Here is a 16,911-nt window from a genome sequence, read left to right as displayed (position 1 = left end):
CGGAGAATGGATCGAAGTAAACCAGAACCACGCCCTATATACATGCGTTCCAAAGATCACGTCCAGCGGGGAACAGAAAGCCCCGTGGAACCAATGCAACTAGGAGGGGTTAGACCCCCTCTAACCAAAGCAGAAAAGGACAAGAGGAGGGAACAGCAATTATGGCTGTACTGTGGAAAGGCCGATCATTTCCTCAAAGATTGCCCGATAAAACCACCAAGAAGAACCATAGGAGCCACAGATAAAGAGAAACCAAGTGAGGAGTCGGGAAAACTACCAAGCCCGGCAATTGTAGGGGTCCACTTGTCGAGCGAAGAAACCCAATTACAGACCTCCCATTTTGCCTTACCTGTGATCCTGATCCCCCACCAGCAGTCATCAAAAATGTATTCGTTGGGAGCTTACATTGATAGCGAAGCCGTGGGGAATTACATGGACCGGGATCTTGCAGCAAAGATGGGGCTCCCACTCTTCCCTAAGTGCACCACGGAAACTGTAACCACTGTAGATGGCACCGAAATTGCCTCCGGCATCGTGTCCGAATGCACAACTGTTCTTACTCTCCTATGTCAGGATAGTCATAGGGAATCATGTCATGATCTCTGCTTCCAAAAGATCGGACTTGCCCGACTCCCTTGGAAGCAGACCCATAACCCCGGTTCCGAGTGCCAGCCAGTCCCAATTGGGACCTTTTGGACACTGTCCTGGCGCCAGTGGCACCAGGCTCATAAAGATGCCCAGTCCCAGCGCTGGAAGCGCCGGGCTCATAATGCTTGGGTGGACTTACCTGCAGCAGACCATGCTGCTTACTTACCTGCCAGTTGAACCCCTGATCCTCTTCTGTTTGGGACTACTTTTCCTGTTGGGTGGGGCAGGAGCCACTCCCTAGGTTCAGAACACTGGAACTCTTCTGGAAAGCAGGAACTCTTTTCTTACCTAGGCGTGGCTGTGGAAGGAGACACCTAAGCACTACAGGAGGCTATTTAAACCACACCCGATGGATGAATCTTGCTATGCGTTATTCTGCATTCTCTGCAGCAGAACGCTCATCGTGTCTTCTGCTTCTGATCCTGGGCCTAAGGGAACAAAGGCTTACCATTCTGGAATCCAGTCTTCAGCAGCACCTGTAAAGACAAAGAAAGAACAGGTTAGCACTACGGTTTTCAGTGGCAGCGCATCTCTTACCTGGTCCATCGGCTGTCACCAACGCCTCGCGCTGCATTCCGGCATCTGAAAGACAAAGGCTTACCTACTCTTCGCATGCTCCGGAGGTCTTCGCACTGCATTCCGGCATCTGAAAGACAAAAGCTTACCAGCTCTTCGCACGCTCCGGAGGCCTTCGGCGCCTCATCCCGCATCTGAAAGACAAAAGAAGATGCGTTTAAAGACATTGGGCAACTTTATTACTCACGTGCCATTACTCCTTCCCACGCCGAATCCAGTGGGTATTCCAGCACCCTTCAGCTTCTCTAAAGCTCCGAACTTGTACCTGCAAGATAAAAGGGACAGTTAGTGCGCATCGTGAAGCAGGCTACAAGCGCTTACTTACGTGCTTCCAGGCGCTTCTATTCCTCACGCGGGTTCGATCCTCAACTCTCATCAGCCCGCCATCCGCCATCGCCGGAACCCTGCAAAACAAGAGATATCATTACAAAAGACTTTTAAGACATTTGAAGTGCCCAGAACTTACCGTTCGTGCAGTTAACGACGGACAGCAGTTCTCTGAGGTCAGGAGGCCTGCACCCTTATCCAGTGAAGAAACTGGTTACGGCACCCTGCCCCGAGGCAGATGGAGAGCTCGGCGTTCACTTACCCAAGGTGAGGGTGTTAACCTTTGGGGTTCTACAGGAGAAGAGAAAGGGAAGAGGAGAGAGGCACCCAATAACCGCAGTTCATTAATCCCATATTTTCTATCTGCAGACATCTTACTCTTCGAGTCAGACATACAGTGCACAGAGGTCCAGCCCAAAGAGCCAACCGTGTGTTACACATCACCTTTGAAGATACGGCATTCACCCAGTCAAGACCGGCGCCTCTGCGGGAATCAGGTGAGCGTTACAAATCAATCGCTTTTGACCTCATCAAAGCACCTCAATTTCGATTAATCCTAGGGATGCCGTGGCTGGTCGCACATAATCCTCGGATCGATTGGCGTGCCCGAGAATTGTTTTTTTCCCAGGATTGCACACGCACCTGCTATTTCAAAGGGAGAAAGGCTAAGAACACCGGCTCACCTGTTCAGGAAGAGGCGACAAGTGCCTTAGGAGTGGTTGGTACCCTGCCAGTCCAATATCAGGACTTTCAAGACGCATTTGAAAGGAGCAAGCTAATACCTTACCACCCCATAGATCCCACGACTGCCAGATTAATCGGATAACTGGTGCACAAATTCCTTGTGGCCGCGTTTACACGCTCACCGAACCCGAGAACCAATATTTGAAGTTATACCTGGAACAATATCTGGCCAACGGTTTCATCCGCCCCTCAAAGTCACCGGCAGCGTCTCCCTTATTCTTCGTGCCGAAGAAGGAAGGAGACCCGAGGACCTGCATAGATTACCGCGCATTGAACCAAGTCACCGTCAAGAATCGTTACCCCTTGCCCCTGATCCCGGAATTGTTAGACCAAGTCAAAGATGCCCAGATTTACACGCAATTAGACCTTAGAGGGGCCTATCATCTTGTGCGCATTAAAAAAGGGAACAAATGGAAAACAGCGTTTCGTACTAAATATGGCTTATATGAATACCAAGTAATGCCATTCGGCCTTTGCAATGCTCCCGCCACATTTCAATATTTCATGAACGATGTCTTGAGAGAAATGATTGATGTCTGTGCGTTAGTCTACATAGACGACATCCTGGTATATTTGGCCTCGGAGCAGGACCACGTTGAGCATGTATGTTCCGTCCTTACCAAGCTACGTCAACATCATCTCTACGCCAAGCTTGAGAAATGTTAATTTCACGTTACAGTGGTGGAGTTCCTGGGGTTTATCCTTACTTCAAAAGGAATCCGAATGGATATGCACACGGTCGATGCCGTCCTCAATTGGCCAGCCCCAAGTTCATTCAAAGGAGTCCAGAGCATGTTAGGTTTTGCAAACTTTTACCGCCGATTCATCCCAGGGTTCTCACAAATAGTACACCCGATCACCTTATTGTTAAGGAAATGTAACAAGACATTACAGTGGACATAAGACGCTAAAAAGGCCTTTCAAGAACTCAAGGTGAAATTCACTACCGCTCCAATCCTAAGACATCCACGCCCAGATCTTCCGTTTATAGTAGAAAAGGACGCTTCCAGCATGGCTATGGGTGCAATGTTATCGCAAAGGGAGCCACACACCGGCCAACTACATCCTGTGGCTTTCTGGTCGTGCGAATTCTCGCCTCCTGAGCTCAACTACGCCATCACTGACAAAGAGCTCCTGGCCATAAAAGCCACTTTCAAGGCCTGGCGGCATTATCTGCTGGGAGCCAGACACACTATCACCGTGATAACCGACCACCGAAATCTACAATACCTGAAGAGCACGAAGGCTCAATCCTCTCTACAGCTACGCTGGCCCTTTTTTTTGCGGAGTACGACTACATGATCACGTTCCGGTCTGGGGTCAGAAATGGCAAAGCTGATGCCCTTTCACGCATGTGCACCGATGAACTGGTGTACACTACCCCTGATCCTGTGGCCATCATCCCGAGCGACAGACTCCTAGGCATTACAACCACCATGACTCAAGACGAGTTGCTGCACGAAATCTGACGAGTAATGACTCAGGAACAACTACGTGAGTGGCTTTCGAAAGGAGAACACTGTGTGTTTAAGGACCTACTACCATACTACAGGGATCGGTTATTCGTGCCGAAGAAAGAACTCCAAGAACAGGTTATCTCGGAGTATCATGACTCCCTCATGGAAGGTCACCCAGGAATCGCTAAAACCCTGGCCAAGGTGAAACAGAGCTACTGGTAGCCAACGTGGCGCAGAGACGGGATTCAGTTCATAACCTCCTGTGGAGTTTGTGCTCAAAACAAATCGTCAAAGCAAAGACCAGCTGGGCTCCTTCGACTATTGGACATCCTGCCGGCTCCATGGCACACCTTGTCTCTTGATTTCATCACCAACCTACCCTCTTGTCAAGGTAATAACACTATTCTAGTGATCGTCGACCTGTTCTCCAAAATGTCCCACTTCTTACCGTTCAAAGGGTTACCAAACGCATCCAGCCTGGCTAAGACATTCCTTGATATGTGGTACGGCTCCATGGGTTCCCGTCAGTATTGATCTCGGATCGGGGTACCCAATTTGTATCCAACTTCTGAAGGAAATGTTGCTCAATGGCTCAAATAGACATTCGACTATCCACTAGACATCACCTCCAAACGGATAGTCAAATGGAGAAGGCCAACCAGACGCATGAACAATACTTGTGCTGCATGCTTCACCAAGCCGAAGGAGATTGGAAAGATTTATTGTGGATTGTCGAGTATGCTTATAACAATTCACTACACAGCAGCACCGGGCAGACACCATTCTTTACTGTGTATGGCAGACACCCACGCATGTCAGAATTGGACGTTCCCACAACCCTGGAAATGCCAGCCATTCAGACCCTACACGCTACCATTTTGCAGGCCTTCGCAAGGGCCATTGAACATCTGCGTCAAGCCAAAGTTCGCCAGAAGAAATACGCGGACCTGCATCGTGAAAAGGCCCCAACTACCAAGTAGGGGACAGAGTGTGGCTAGCATCCAAGCATGTGCCTCTAAAGGGAGCCCGGACATTCTGTCCACAATTCCTAGGGCCGTTTACCATTGAGTCCATCATAAACCCAGCGGCAGTAAAATTGGCTTTACCAACCAACATGCGGATCCACCCGGTGTTTCATGTATCCCTCTTGAAACCAGTTCAGCCAGGAATTCGAGTAACTACTCCACCAGGACCGGTGATGATCCACGGTGAACCAGAATTCGAGGTCAAGGGCATCCTGGACTCAAAGTATGTTCAAGCAAGACTTACTACCTGGTGGACTGGAAAGGGTACGGTCCACAGAACAGAACATGGGAACCCATCGATTACATTCATGCACCATGTCTAATACAACGTTTCCATTAAGAGTACCACACCAAGCCAGGACCGGACAGAACAACCACCTTGAGAGGGGCCTTTGGGGGGGCGGGGAGGGGGGAGTGCTGTCATGACCATGGACTCAGGCCTTGGGACTCAAGGTCTCTGGACCCCACCACAATACCCCTACAGGGCTCCAAGAGCCCAATCATGCCCCTCTCGGCTCTCCTGGAGCTAGTCCTGGTGCCTTTGTTGCCAGGCTCATGTAGCAGATAGAGCTCCCATTGGGAAATGTATCAGCATGGCTGCCCCCTTTGGGTTCAGTTTGGAACCGAACCATGCGGTCTAGCATCTTGGGCATGGTCCGCCCTGAAGTCACCTGGGATACCTGCAGGCTATTTAAGCCACGCCCAAACTTCTGCACACGCTTCGCGTTACTCTGCACTCTCAGCGTGACGTTGACTGTGATCTGTCCGCAGCTTTCCAGGCCTGCATCTGCAAAGAAGAAGAGAAACACCATTATCCATCCTTAGCTGTTCGGCAATCCAGCTCCTCGAGTGTTCCAGTGTCTTCTCTGGAGTTCATCTTCGCCCGGAAGCAACATCCTGGGAAAAAGAGAGAAGAAGACAGCATTAGCATGCATTTGCTTTCCGCTTCCAGCCTCTTGCGGAATCGCGCTTACCTTGCGAAGCGATGTTGGTAGTCGACGGCGGTCTGGACACCTTCCAACCTGCGTTCAATGTCCTTCCGATCACACTTCATCTGTAACATTGCTGCGACCTGCAAGGGAAGAATATAGGTTAGCCCGACTACAAAAACGCATATAGCGCCGGGCTCTGCGCATTCACTTAGCATCTCCAGCACTGCCCTTTCCATCAGCTCGACGCCATCACCATCCTTTCTGCACCTACGAGAGAAAGAGGAGATTAATCTGGGCAAATACAATTACGGACATATACTGCTTAAGAACTATAAACTTACCTCAAGAGCGGAGTCGCAACGGTCAGGACTCCAGGGCCGCGCCAGTGAAGCAACTAGGCAGCAAGGTGCCCGACCATAACGCACCCCTGCAAAGATCTGCAGGATGGAGAACGCATCTTACCTAAATTCAAGGTGAGGAATACTCTGGGGGGTGGGAGTTCGCTGGGGACATCAGGGAGGAGGGCCCTGGAACAAGGAGATTGTAGGCTAAAACTGAACTCCCGTCTTCCAGAATTGATCCTTGGCAGAACGGGTAACCGAGGAAGGCGGGTCCAAGTTGGAGGCAATCCAGCCAGGTCGAGGGGCGTCCCTGTGGATACAAGGTGAGCATTACAGGGTTAGGTTCATTTGGAAACAAATGAGTGTGGAGATTCAGAGGCAAAATCAAGACTGCCTGAATTCACAGCGAGTGGCGCTGGAATAGTACCCTTTCCTGCTTCATGTATGTCAGGTTTCTTCTATTGTTAACAGTAGTAACAGTGGAATAAATAACTAACTGGTAGTCACCTGCCCACCTGAGAGACTGCACTTAGCACATGGTATGGATAGTGTCGCAAACAATCATTTCATGAAAATATTAGGTCTGAAGTTCATTTCGCCTAAAGACTGAGTTTTAATTACTTTAAATTGACAGCAGGAAATGCAGAAAAGCTCCAAGGTAAACACTATGTATTCATGCAGAACTGCTCCTGTCACAATGAAATGACAGCAATAGCATACTGAAGTATTGGGGAGATAAAGAGCGGCAATACATCCCAAAAGATACTGCTTTATTATCTACCATTCATGGAACAACATATGAAAATTGGAACATGGCATGTGTTCATTTTCAAGGGATGTTTCCCTGCGGTAACTGAAATATGAAGCTAAAATTAACCATTGTTGTATTCATTTTAATAATGTAACAGCGTATTCATTTTTTCAACAACTGTCCAATTATCATACACATTTTATAAAACATGGTGGATATTACATAATATATTATAATGTAAATATGTTAAAAACAGTGGTTCAATGTGTTGGTTGGAGTAACACTGGTGTTCAATTCAACCAGATATTGTGCAGACCTCATGTGGAACAGAGTTTCACTGCAGAGCTTTGAAAACTCCTTGGGGGAGGCGAATCCTAGAAAATACTCTAAATGTTTTAAAAGTTAATCAAATCTATTGTCCTTCAGGAGACTATAATCTGCTGGTCTAAAACTGTTGCTGAGTCTCGATAGGAAATTCTTCCAGCTAAGGTGGTCAGGAAATAAAGTCACCCAGTTGTTCAACTAATGCAGGAGAAAAAACGAGGCATGGCATCTAATTTTCGACTCAATTCACTGAACCCATTACATAGGCTTGTTAACATGAGCCACGCGCTAAAGCATGAGAAGATGTCCATAGGGAAAATGCAGGGAACTATTCAAATATAACATTATACATAGAAACTAATTTGGCTCATAACTATATGATTAAGAGGAAAACCAAATAGGTTTTATTTCGAACCGGAGAGGCTCCTCTTTAATTAGATACCAAAATCACATTCCATACGTTGATCAAACATGATTAAAATAATTTATATTCATAAAAGAATAAATAGGCTACACATTGATGTCACATATCCAGACGTGCTTCTGCAAGGATGGATTGCACAGATCTATATTTCATGCAGGTGGCAGTTTGCTACTGTGAATTCTGGAATAAAAACACTTTTTGCATGTAAAGTATTGGGCCCACACCTTTTTCAGATCACAAATATAGAAATGATAATCAACCAATGGAAATTGGGTTGTGTATTTTTTTGGAGTGCGACTGTGAGGCAGCTGTGTCAAATGGAGGGAATTTGCCCCTTCGCCACAAGGCACAGCTCCCCCCTGTGAAGCTAGGAAGGTGAGCCCGGTCTGCAACACCCGCCCTAAGGGTATGAGGGAACTCGGGGGTCATTGGGAGAGACTCCAGCTGTGGGGACATGGACTCATGTTCCTGTGAGAAACTCCCAAAATATTATTCTGAAATGGCCTATTTAGGAATATCAGACAACTTAAAAAGGTCATAAAATATAGAAGCGGGGATAAAGAAAAAACTGCCATCTATTATTGACAACCAGAAAATGGATATGTCTCCTAGAAATTCCCATTTAACTGGGACAAAGAAGCTGAAGGAGAGAGAGAGAGAGAAAGAGATAGAGAGAAAGAGAGAAAGAGAGAAAGAGAGAAAAAGAGAAAGAGAGAGACGCTGCAGTAATCAGAGACAGAGACACGTACGACGGCGAGGGAAACCCTACGGCAATGCAATACCTGAGAAGAGCAGAGATTCTTCAGATGGCAAAGCCCACGAGTTTGGAAACTGCTGGGAAGTCGATAGCGCACAGGGTGCAGAGTGTCCTTCGAGAATGACGAAGAGAGTAGTTCATGGTGGTGGAATGACCACAGAGATCCCATGGTGGACCGGCAGTTCCCCAAACTAAGCAGAGACTAATAGGCGGTCCGAAAGCCTACAATCAGCTTATCCTTGTACCATTCAGTCTGTGCAGAGATAATACAGTGCTCTGCATGCAGGAGTGAACCAAGAAGGCGAGAAAGCGAGGAAAGCAACAAACCCTGAATGTACAAAGGCCCAGATGTTATCCCAGACAAGCCCAGGTAACTGGGAAAATGGGAGAACCAGGAGGACTAAAGAGAGTTGTTATGGGACTGCCCATGCTCGTCACAGTCATATACACGAGAGAGTGAGAAAATTGAATGATGGTGACAAGAGAAATCTGAATGCAATAAACACTGAAGTTGACACAGAGATTAAGAAAAACAACTGGGGAGAAAAGCAGAGTGTCTAATGAGAGAAATACGAATGAAATAGGAATTGGGAGAAACATTAAGTGTGAGAGAACAACACCTGAGGAGAAGGGCAAAGTGGAATATCGGTCAAAAGACAGAATATAAAGGGAAATAATTCTATGAACTGAAGAGAAGATAATGGAAAGCAACCCTGTATTATCAAAGTAGTTGTTCAAGGTTCAGGAAACCAACCTCTGTGAAGGGACTAAAGTATCAAATCTTGGAGGAGTTATATGAACTAAATAAGTCACAAGATACTATTTAAAAAAATTATATTAAGAAGCGTCACGAAGAAAACATTTGTAAGAAGCAACCTCCAGAAGAAGGGAGCCATTCTCCCATTTGAAGTTGTTAGAATAGTGGTACGGTCAATAAGGGCTAGTTTGGACTGCAGACACTTTTCTTTCGGACATTCTCAGACTACTGGCGAGCACCTTAGGTTAATAGGTAGGGAACACCCCATAGAGATGTGGAAAGCTAGGCACAACTCTGTTTCTTTGATAAAAAACATCCTTGAAATGCTCTCAAAGACTTGGGGCCTCATTAGGACTCTGGCGCTAAACCATGGTGCTATTAGCACCATTGTCCATGCCGGAGTACGCCATGGCGGAATGGGGAATTACCACCCCATTCCAAGGTTGGCGGGGCAGTAATTCCCCATGCTGCCATGGCCCTTCCCCATTCCCATTTTTTCCCCATAGGGCTCAATGGGAATGGGGAAGGCGCTAATTACGGCACCGTAAATTACGGTGCCGTAATTAGCTCCTAGGTCCCTTTGCGGGTTGGTTTTTTAACGCCTGCTAAAAGCAGGCGTTAAAGTGCAACCCGCCAAGGGACCTCGTAATCAGGCGTTAAGGGTTTAACGGTGCCGACACCTTTCATGGCGCCGTTAACCCCTTAACGCCTGGGTTGTAATGAGGCCCTTGGTGTCCTTTTGATCCACCACACATCCCAAAGGAAAGATCAAACCATTTATAATAACGTGCCAATCATGGGACTCCGACTCTGGGAAAAGCTGCAGAAAAGAACGGGCCCTGTTCCAACAATTGGATAAGCGCTAAATACAGATATTATATGAAGATGACAAGGCTTTATCCATGGGAGAATTGGAACCAACTTAACCAGAGGCAGTCCTAACTTCATGGCAGCAGATTAGGAAGGAGTCTTGCTGACTGGGAGATCTCCAATCTGTGAAGGTCTCTGCTGGCTCAATGCCATTAAATATCAGTTTAAAGGCAGTATGAGAACTCCCAATAGAATTTACAGATTCTCTCAAGAACAATTCACAGGATAAATCTCAGAAGGGGGTGGTTTGGAAAGGATTCTACCAAAATACATTGATTTTGGAATGAGAAATAGCACTGCATTTTAAAATCAAGTGAGATGTCTTTTCAGTCCAACCCAAAATAAACGTCAGAGTGTATGCGAAGTGGTACAGATAACATTGTATGAAGTCTGCACGCAACTCTTCGGGTACAATTTAATGAGATTATAATTTACAAAGTGTTTTCAAAGAAATAGTTCTGTGATATGAAGACGTCCGTACCATAACCTAATGAAGATCTATTTGATTTAATATGGATTCTGTGAAGGCCATACCTATTTAATAAGGAATTGGAAATGAGAGCAAGTTTAGTGGTGTAATTTCTACTACCATTAAAATGATGCAAACATGCATCCCACATAGCCCTAATTTTCGAAACTGCACAGTAGTACTCTGGGACACTTCTACAGGTTTAATAAACTTCTCCCAGATTGGGTAGGTGAATGAGTAAAAGGTCTGTGTATTCAAAACCGATAACAGTGCTTCCCCAACGTACATGCAATGCAGAATAGCCTACTTCAGTTACATGTAGAAGCTACAGACCCACACTTACATTAAAGGGAACAAACAGAAGCAAAGTGATATAAATGTAATTTGTAGAACCATAGGTCGCAGACATACATTATACTTTCATGAGGATAATCCTTATTCATTTTCGATTGTTTGGTCGCTAGTCATGAAACCCAAAAGATTTTGTCTGGCCAATACTCTACATTAAAGTTGAATTGCTGTTTTGATGAGTTATGTGCATTAGTTATTACATTAGTTATTACATCCACTCAGATTGATTCTTCAAATGTTTTTTGTGCACTGAAGATTAATATCAAACATTGACGTAATTATTCCAAATTCCATTCTCATCAGGAGGATTTGCTAGAAATTCCAATTTCACACTAACAATCAGATGTGATACTTAATTCATACCCTTCTATCAGGAAATCCTTGTGGAACGACGATGAATTTCCCATGAACCTGGACTATCATATCCAGTTTCAAAAGTGTTATATATTTCATTTCTTGATAGACGGTACGAATATAGCCTTGAGTGTGCTGAATTGGCAAAGTCTGCCAATTTCACTGATGGATTTTGACTTTCTGGCAAGGCTATACGGGTCCCTGCTAGTGCGCAACACTGCACTGAGACCTCAAAGAGGCCATGTTTTTAGGCTAGTCTCAAATTCAGAGTCAAGAAATATGTGAACAAAACATCAAAAATTGTCAGAAAGGCCAGGTTGACACAAAACGACACTCTAACTCAAAGCTGTTACATAAACAGTGCAAATAAGCAAAACAGGCCAGTGCTACATATAATATAGTTGTATTGTCATATTTCCAAAAACGGACAGCAAACAAAAACTAAGAATTCAGTATCCTTCCAGGTGAGCAAACCTCCATAGAGTGGCAACCAAGCTGTCGTTACACTAGGAGTTCCCAAATGAAGTGGCTTAAAGCACATAAATGCAGCCTAACCATGACAACATCTGATCCCTTCGAAACCAAGCACGCATTGAACATAGGGAGGGAGAAGTATGTCCAAGCAGGGGCAGATCTATCCCGAGAACAACCAACCTTCCAACCTTGAGGGCACCGTCCCCACACGAGTGCCCAGACCACAAAGCCGAGGTGTTCTGTGGGGATGTCTGTAGAGCACAGAACAGTGTTCTGCCTTTTGCCAGGCTTGTCTGGATATACCGGGCGCTTCCCCTTTGCTGAGTGTGTTCTAACATACTGCGCCACCAAGAGGAATCCAAGGATAAACTGACACCACTAGGGTTTCAGACAGGAAGTGCACGACCCTGCCTCATTCGGTCTGGCATCCATTGGGGAACATTTCTATGCAGGATGGCTCCCCACAGTGAGAAGTGTTGGGCAACAATGAGCAGCAAATATAGAAGCTCTGAGGCAAGGTAGACTGACCCAAGTCCGAAAGATAATGGCCTTACCAAACGGTCTTAAAATGGCACATCTGTCTTAAAACACAGACACACACCCCTGCCACCGGTGGGTGGGCAGAAGGGGGTAGGGTGTCAGTGAGAGGGGGCAGTCATCGGTTTTTATGCACAGCCTGGCCACAACCTGCATCCTATGGCATGTAACAACACTCCATGCACTCTACTTACCCTATCCAAGCTATGGGATACCAGTTTCCCTTCACTGTCCAGGATCAACCACATGGTCCTCTGCGCGCGCGCACACACACACACACACACTAGCCCAGGCACCAGGCCTGTACATAGATATTTTACATGCACTTGGAGGTCATACATACAAAAATGAGTATACACAGAGTGATAAGGCACTATCCAAGCCACAAGAAAAAAGGATACATCACTGTCCCAAATATGGGAAGCCATGAAAATGATTCTTTTTGCACAGTTCTTATATACTTTTCAAGGGGACCTTGTTTTTTTTTACAAGGGGATATTAACATTATTTTAATAACATATCCACAAGTGTACTATGGGATACCGGGTAATCGAGGCATGCTTAAAATGGAGACTGGGACTACTCAACTTTCAGAATTATTAGTGGACATTACTGCTCCAAGTGGTAATGGGGCTGGACTGTAAATAAATGAAGCATAGCTTATGAGAGAATGGAAGAGATGTGGGTCACAATTGTTGTGACCCCAAACCAGCCCCAAGACAAACACCTTTTACCCTCACTGTCTATTCCAATAGAACTCTACTTGACAGCACAGTTAACCACAAACGTGATGGGTGGAAGGTTTTGAGTTGATATTAACCAACACTGATGCTTTGGGCAATATATCACAGCACCATTTTTAGCTGGTTTGTGCCACTGAAGGGGGATCAGCAATATATGCACAATCCAGTGCTGCCACCAGCAGTCCAGCCCGAACTGCTAGGCCACACCCTTCTTCACAGAAACACACAAGCCCAGTCATGTTACAGCCTTGCAGGGCCTCATCAGCAGACAATAGGTTGGTTTTCTGTAGTGCAGTGAGCAAAGGACCCAGAACAATGCCAGGTCTTCAGATTAATTCAAAGCCTACCACCCATCACATATTTTGGTTGTAGTTTTTCTCCCCATTTCAGTGGGTATGCCTAGACACGATTCCCTTGTTAGTCGCCCCAAACCAACTGCAAGGGTTTACATGAATTCAAAGACTTACAGCCATCACATTTTCTGGTTATAGGTGTCAATGGTCATTCGATGACTGGTCTTTCTAAAGTCAATTAATCAAGGTTAGCAATTATTTGTTTTGTGAAGATGCAACTTTACCAGTGAGAATTGACATAATTCTAACATTAGATATGCTACTGGACCACTGCCAGACGACTATAGATGTTCAGTACTAAATTAATGCAGGTTTAAATAGATGATTAAATGTGTTAGCTCACTGGACTCTGAAATAGAGCCACCTAACTCCTAAGGCAAAGGAGACTAACAAACGCAGCCATCTCCATTTCTCAGGAAAACCATATAACTCCAATTGTTGCATTTGGTTCCATTTTCTGTCAGCAAATACATATTTATAACCCCAGTTAAAATATGTACTTCTTTGTCTGTAGATTTTCCTACCTTTTTGACCTTTGAGATATCGGTCATTGTTGACAGTTCAGCAAAGCAGACCTGCTTGCCTTCCACTCGAGACGCTATTTCTTCACAGTTCATGGACCGTGCTTCATCCTCAATCAAAACAATGACCGCAGCAGAGTCATTATCCGATAAGCCAAACCTCTTAAAAGCTTCAGAAATCTGAAAGGGATGAGAAAAACAGCATTGCTCATCACGTTGCCTTTTTGATGAAGCTTACTATCTTTCCAGTAAAACAAAGACGGTCTCCAACCCACGATTTTCACCTGAATATACATGGATGAACTTACTTGATGACAATAGTTTTGAGAACCCATGCAGACATCATCCAAAAAATTTATAGGTGGTGTCGGTTTGTGATACCGGATTGGTTAAAAAGAACTGGTGCTACAGGGTGATTCTGAGCTGCCTAAGGGCTGTCTACACTATCCTGCTTTTTTAAAAAAATGTTTTTATTTTTTAAAGCTTACCTTGGCTCTGGTGGCAGAAGGGGATTCCTGTAGCTTCTTCCATCTGTGGTTCCACTTCTTCCGGCCAGCACTTTCTACGCCATTAAAAAAGAAACAGGGTTCTTTCTTTTGAGAAATACTCCCTTTCATTTTTTTTGTGGCGACTATTCATGTAGTTTTTCACTTTTGCGTTTAGGGGAACAATAAGTTTGCCAAAATGAAACCCGAGCACTGGCTTTTAAAGCCCTTTGCCCTCATTGACAGCACTGACTTCACAGGGGCATTGTTGCTATTACAGAAGGTATAGCCCACATCACCAAGTTTCAATGCTAAGAAGGGATAATGGGAGTTGAAATCCAAAATATCTGAAGGGCCATACAAAGAGTAGCCATGCACAGAGGAGGAATGGGGCAGGAACAAGATGGCGCTGCGCTCTGGCAAAACAGCGTGTCGACTGCTGCGAGTCTCCTGAACGCTGTGTGAAACTGCTGTGAGTCTCACAGAAAGTTTCCTCAACTTGGAGGGGTGGGGGTTCAGCTACTGCGCTCGTTGCATATCGCAGCTCAGCTGCACGCATACAGACAGTGCTAGACACAGCGTTTCAATGCATGCAGTTGAGCCGTGATGCAAAATGACTTCACAGACTGTATCTTAGAGTCGTCCTTTGCTCAACTGCCCAAGCTCAAGCTCTAACAAAGCCTTGTTCTCCAGCATGGGTTCTGGCATGGATTTAATTGCTCATGAATACTCTCCGTCGTCAGGCCAGGAGTTCTCGGTAAAAGAAAAAAGCGGTTTCACTTTCACTTACAAACTGTATTTCTCCTCTAAACCAATCACTGAACTCAGGGTCATTCTGCCCCCAGCCAATGACTGACCACCCCCCCACCACTAAGCCTCATCTCTGGCAGCCATCTTCAGATTTTTACCACACTTTCAAGTGTTGGGAGTCCTCCAGTTTTGCTCAGTGAGCTTTTCTACGTTTGAGCTTTTTTGAGAAAAAGTCCCATTTTTGTTAAACAGAGCCTGTGTGCTCTTCCTCTCCATCGGCCGACAAGCAGGGGTTCGTTTGTCAGTGAATTTCAATGCTCCTCAAGGGCAAGGATCGTCGCGTTTCGTTGAAGTTTCCAGAAGACCATCGGGTCCACTCAGCACTCCGGACCATAATAATTTAATAATAATAATAATAATAATAATAATTATGTTGGAAGAGAACAGGGAAGTTTCCTTTTCAAGATCTGCTCCAGCTGGCAACTGCAGAGCTGTTTGTGGAGGACAAGCACCTTCAGTGCACCTACTGTCTCCGAGTGCACCACAGAGAAGGAGATTGTGAGATCTACCTCAGGTTCACCAAGAGAACCATGAAGGATCGTCACAGTAGACTGGAGGTGTGGCTCAGCGCCAAGGCCTCTGCCCCATGTCCCAAGCAGGGGGGCATGCCTCACTCAGGACCGTTTCCATCGGGGTAGCTGCGCAAGCGGGTCCCGCGATGGGCAGCCATGATCTATTTGCCCATCCGCCTCCACCTCAAGCCATCGATCCAGCTCCTCTTCAAAGAGGAAATTGGTCAACCCGGCTAAGCTGCGGGAGAAGCCCCAGAAGCCTAGGGTGCAAGAGAAGGCAACAGACCTGCCAAAGAAGGCCCAGGCGGTGCAAGACAAAATGTTGTCGACAATTGAAATAGTAGTGGACGCTCTTTTGAAGGCCAAAGGAGCTGACCCTGTGAAGGAAGCCCTGACGGCACCCAGGGTCTCCCTAGCCCCGATGCGGGAAGTCTCGGCCAGGGTAGTAGAGAGGACACCGGAAAAGAGGATGTTGTCACTAAGCCTGAATCCGATCCCTCAGGATGCAAAAAAGGGGATTGAAAGGGGGGCGAGGAAGCCTCAGGGAAGGCCATACTCCAAGGCATGGATGTTTCTTCTTCAGACAAGGAAGACCAGGCACCCATTCACACAATCCATGAGGATGTGGGGGACAGCGGAAACAACAGCAGAGATGATGGCGGACAGGTCGATGTTGACGCAGAGCCTAGTAGGCCTACCACTCTAACTCCGCCATGAGATGTTTCGCTAGACATCATTTCGACCCTGCACACAGTGTCTGAAATTTAAAAAAGAATGCCTCCGACACTGGCTCTGGTGATCCTGGAGGAGCCTCTGGCAAAAAAGAGGAAGCGCCACCCAGCACCGCTGCATTAACCTCCACACCCGTGCCACCCCCTTTTCACGGATGTGGAGGTTAATGCAGCGGTGTTGGGGACGGACCGACGATGGCCGACGACAATTACATCATGGCGGGCGGATCACCTAAGCCGAGGGCATCCCCACCGGATGAGGTGGGTTGTTTCATGCCATGGTCACCAGATCGTCTGAGCTCTTCCAGCTAAAGCCAGAGACCAAAAAGAAAGGTTTCCTTTACCAGACAAACGTAAAGCCAAAAGGAAAACCATCATGGCAGTGCCTTTCCTGGACGACATTTGGGAGGAAGGCCTGGCCCTGTTGAAGAACCCGGCCACGGCCAAGAGCGATAGGCTGGAGAAGAATTACAGGGTGCTGAGTTCCGCACCAAAGTGCCCACGGTCGCAACCGTCACCAGACTCTGTGGTGTCGGCGGCTGCAAGGAAGAGGTTGTCTAATCCCTAGTCATCGTCCTCGGTCCCTCTGGACAGCAAGGGGAAGAAGTTGGACGCCATGGGGAGAAGGGTCAGCTACT

At 46.4% G+C, this 16,911-nt stretch overlaps 1 protein-coding gene across 2 annotated transcripts in view; it reads right to left on the bottom strand.

The window, feature by feature from the left end:
- Window positions 1-16,911, bottom strand: part of TPRKB (TP53RK binding protein) — a 139,344-nt gene that overhangs the window by 23,823 nt on the left and 98,610 nt on the right. For both annotated transcript variants that reach the window (XM_069629227.1, XM_069629228.1), the window contains exon 4: window positions 13,739-13,915. In XM_069629227.1, the coding sequence (XP_069485328.1) occupies window positions 13,739-13,915 (177 nt within the window). The remainder of the gene's footprint in view (window positions 1-13,738; window positions 13,916-16,911) is intronic.

This window comes from Ambystoma mexicanum, chromosome 12 (genome assembly GCF_040938575.1).
Source record: "Ambystoma mexicanum isolate Mex_15411 chromosome 12, UKY_AmexF1_1, whole genome shotgun sequence".
In the NCBI taxonomy this organism is placed as follows: domain Eukaryota; kingdom Metazoa; phylum Chordata; class Amphibia; order Caudata; family Ambystomatidae; genus Ambystoma; species Ambystoma mexicanum.
This window is presented reverse-complemented; position numbering and strand designations above follow the sequence as displayed.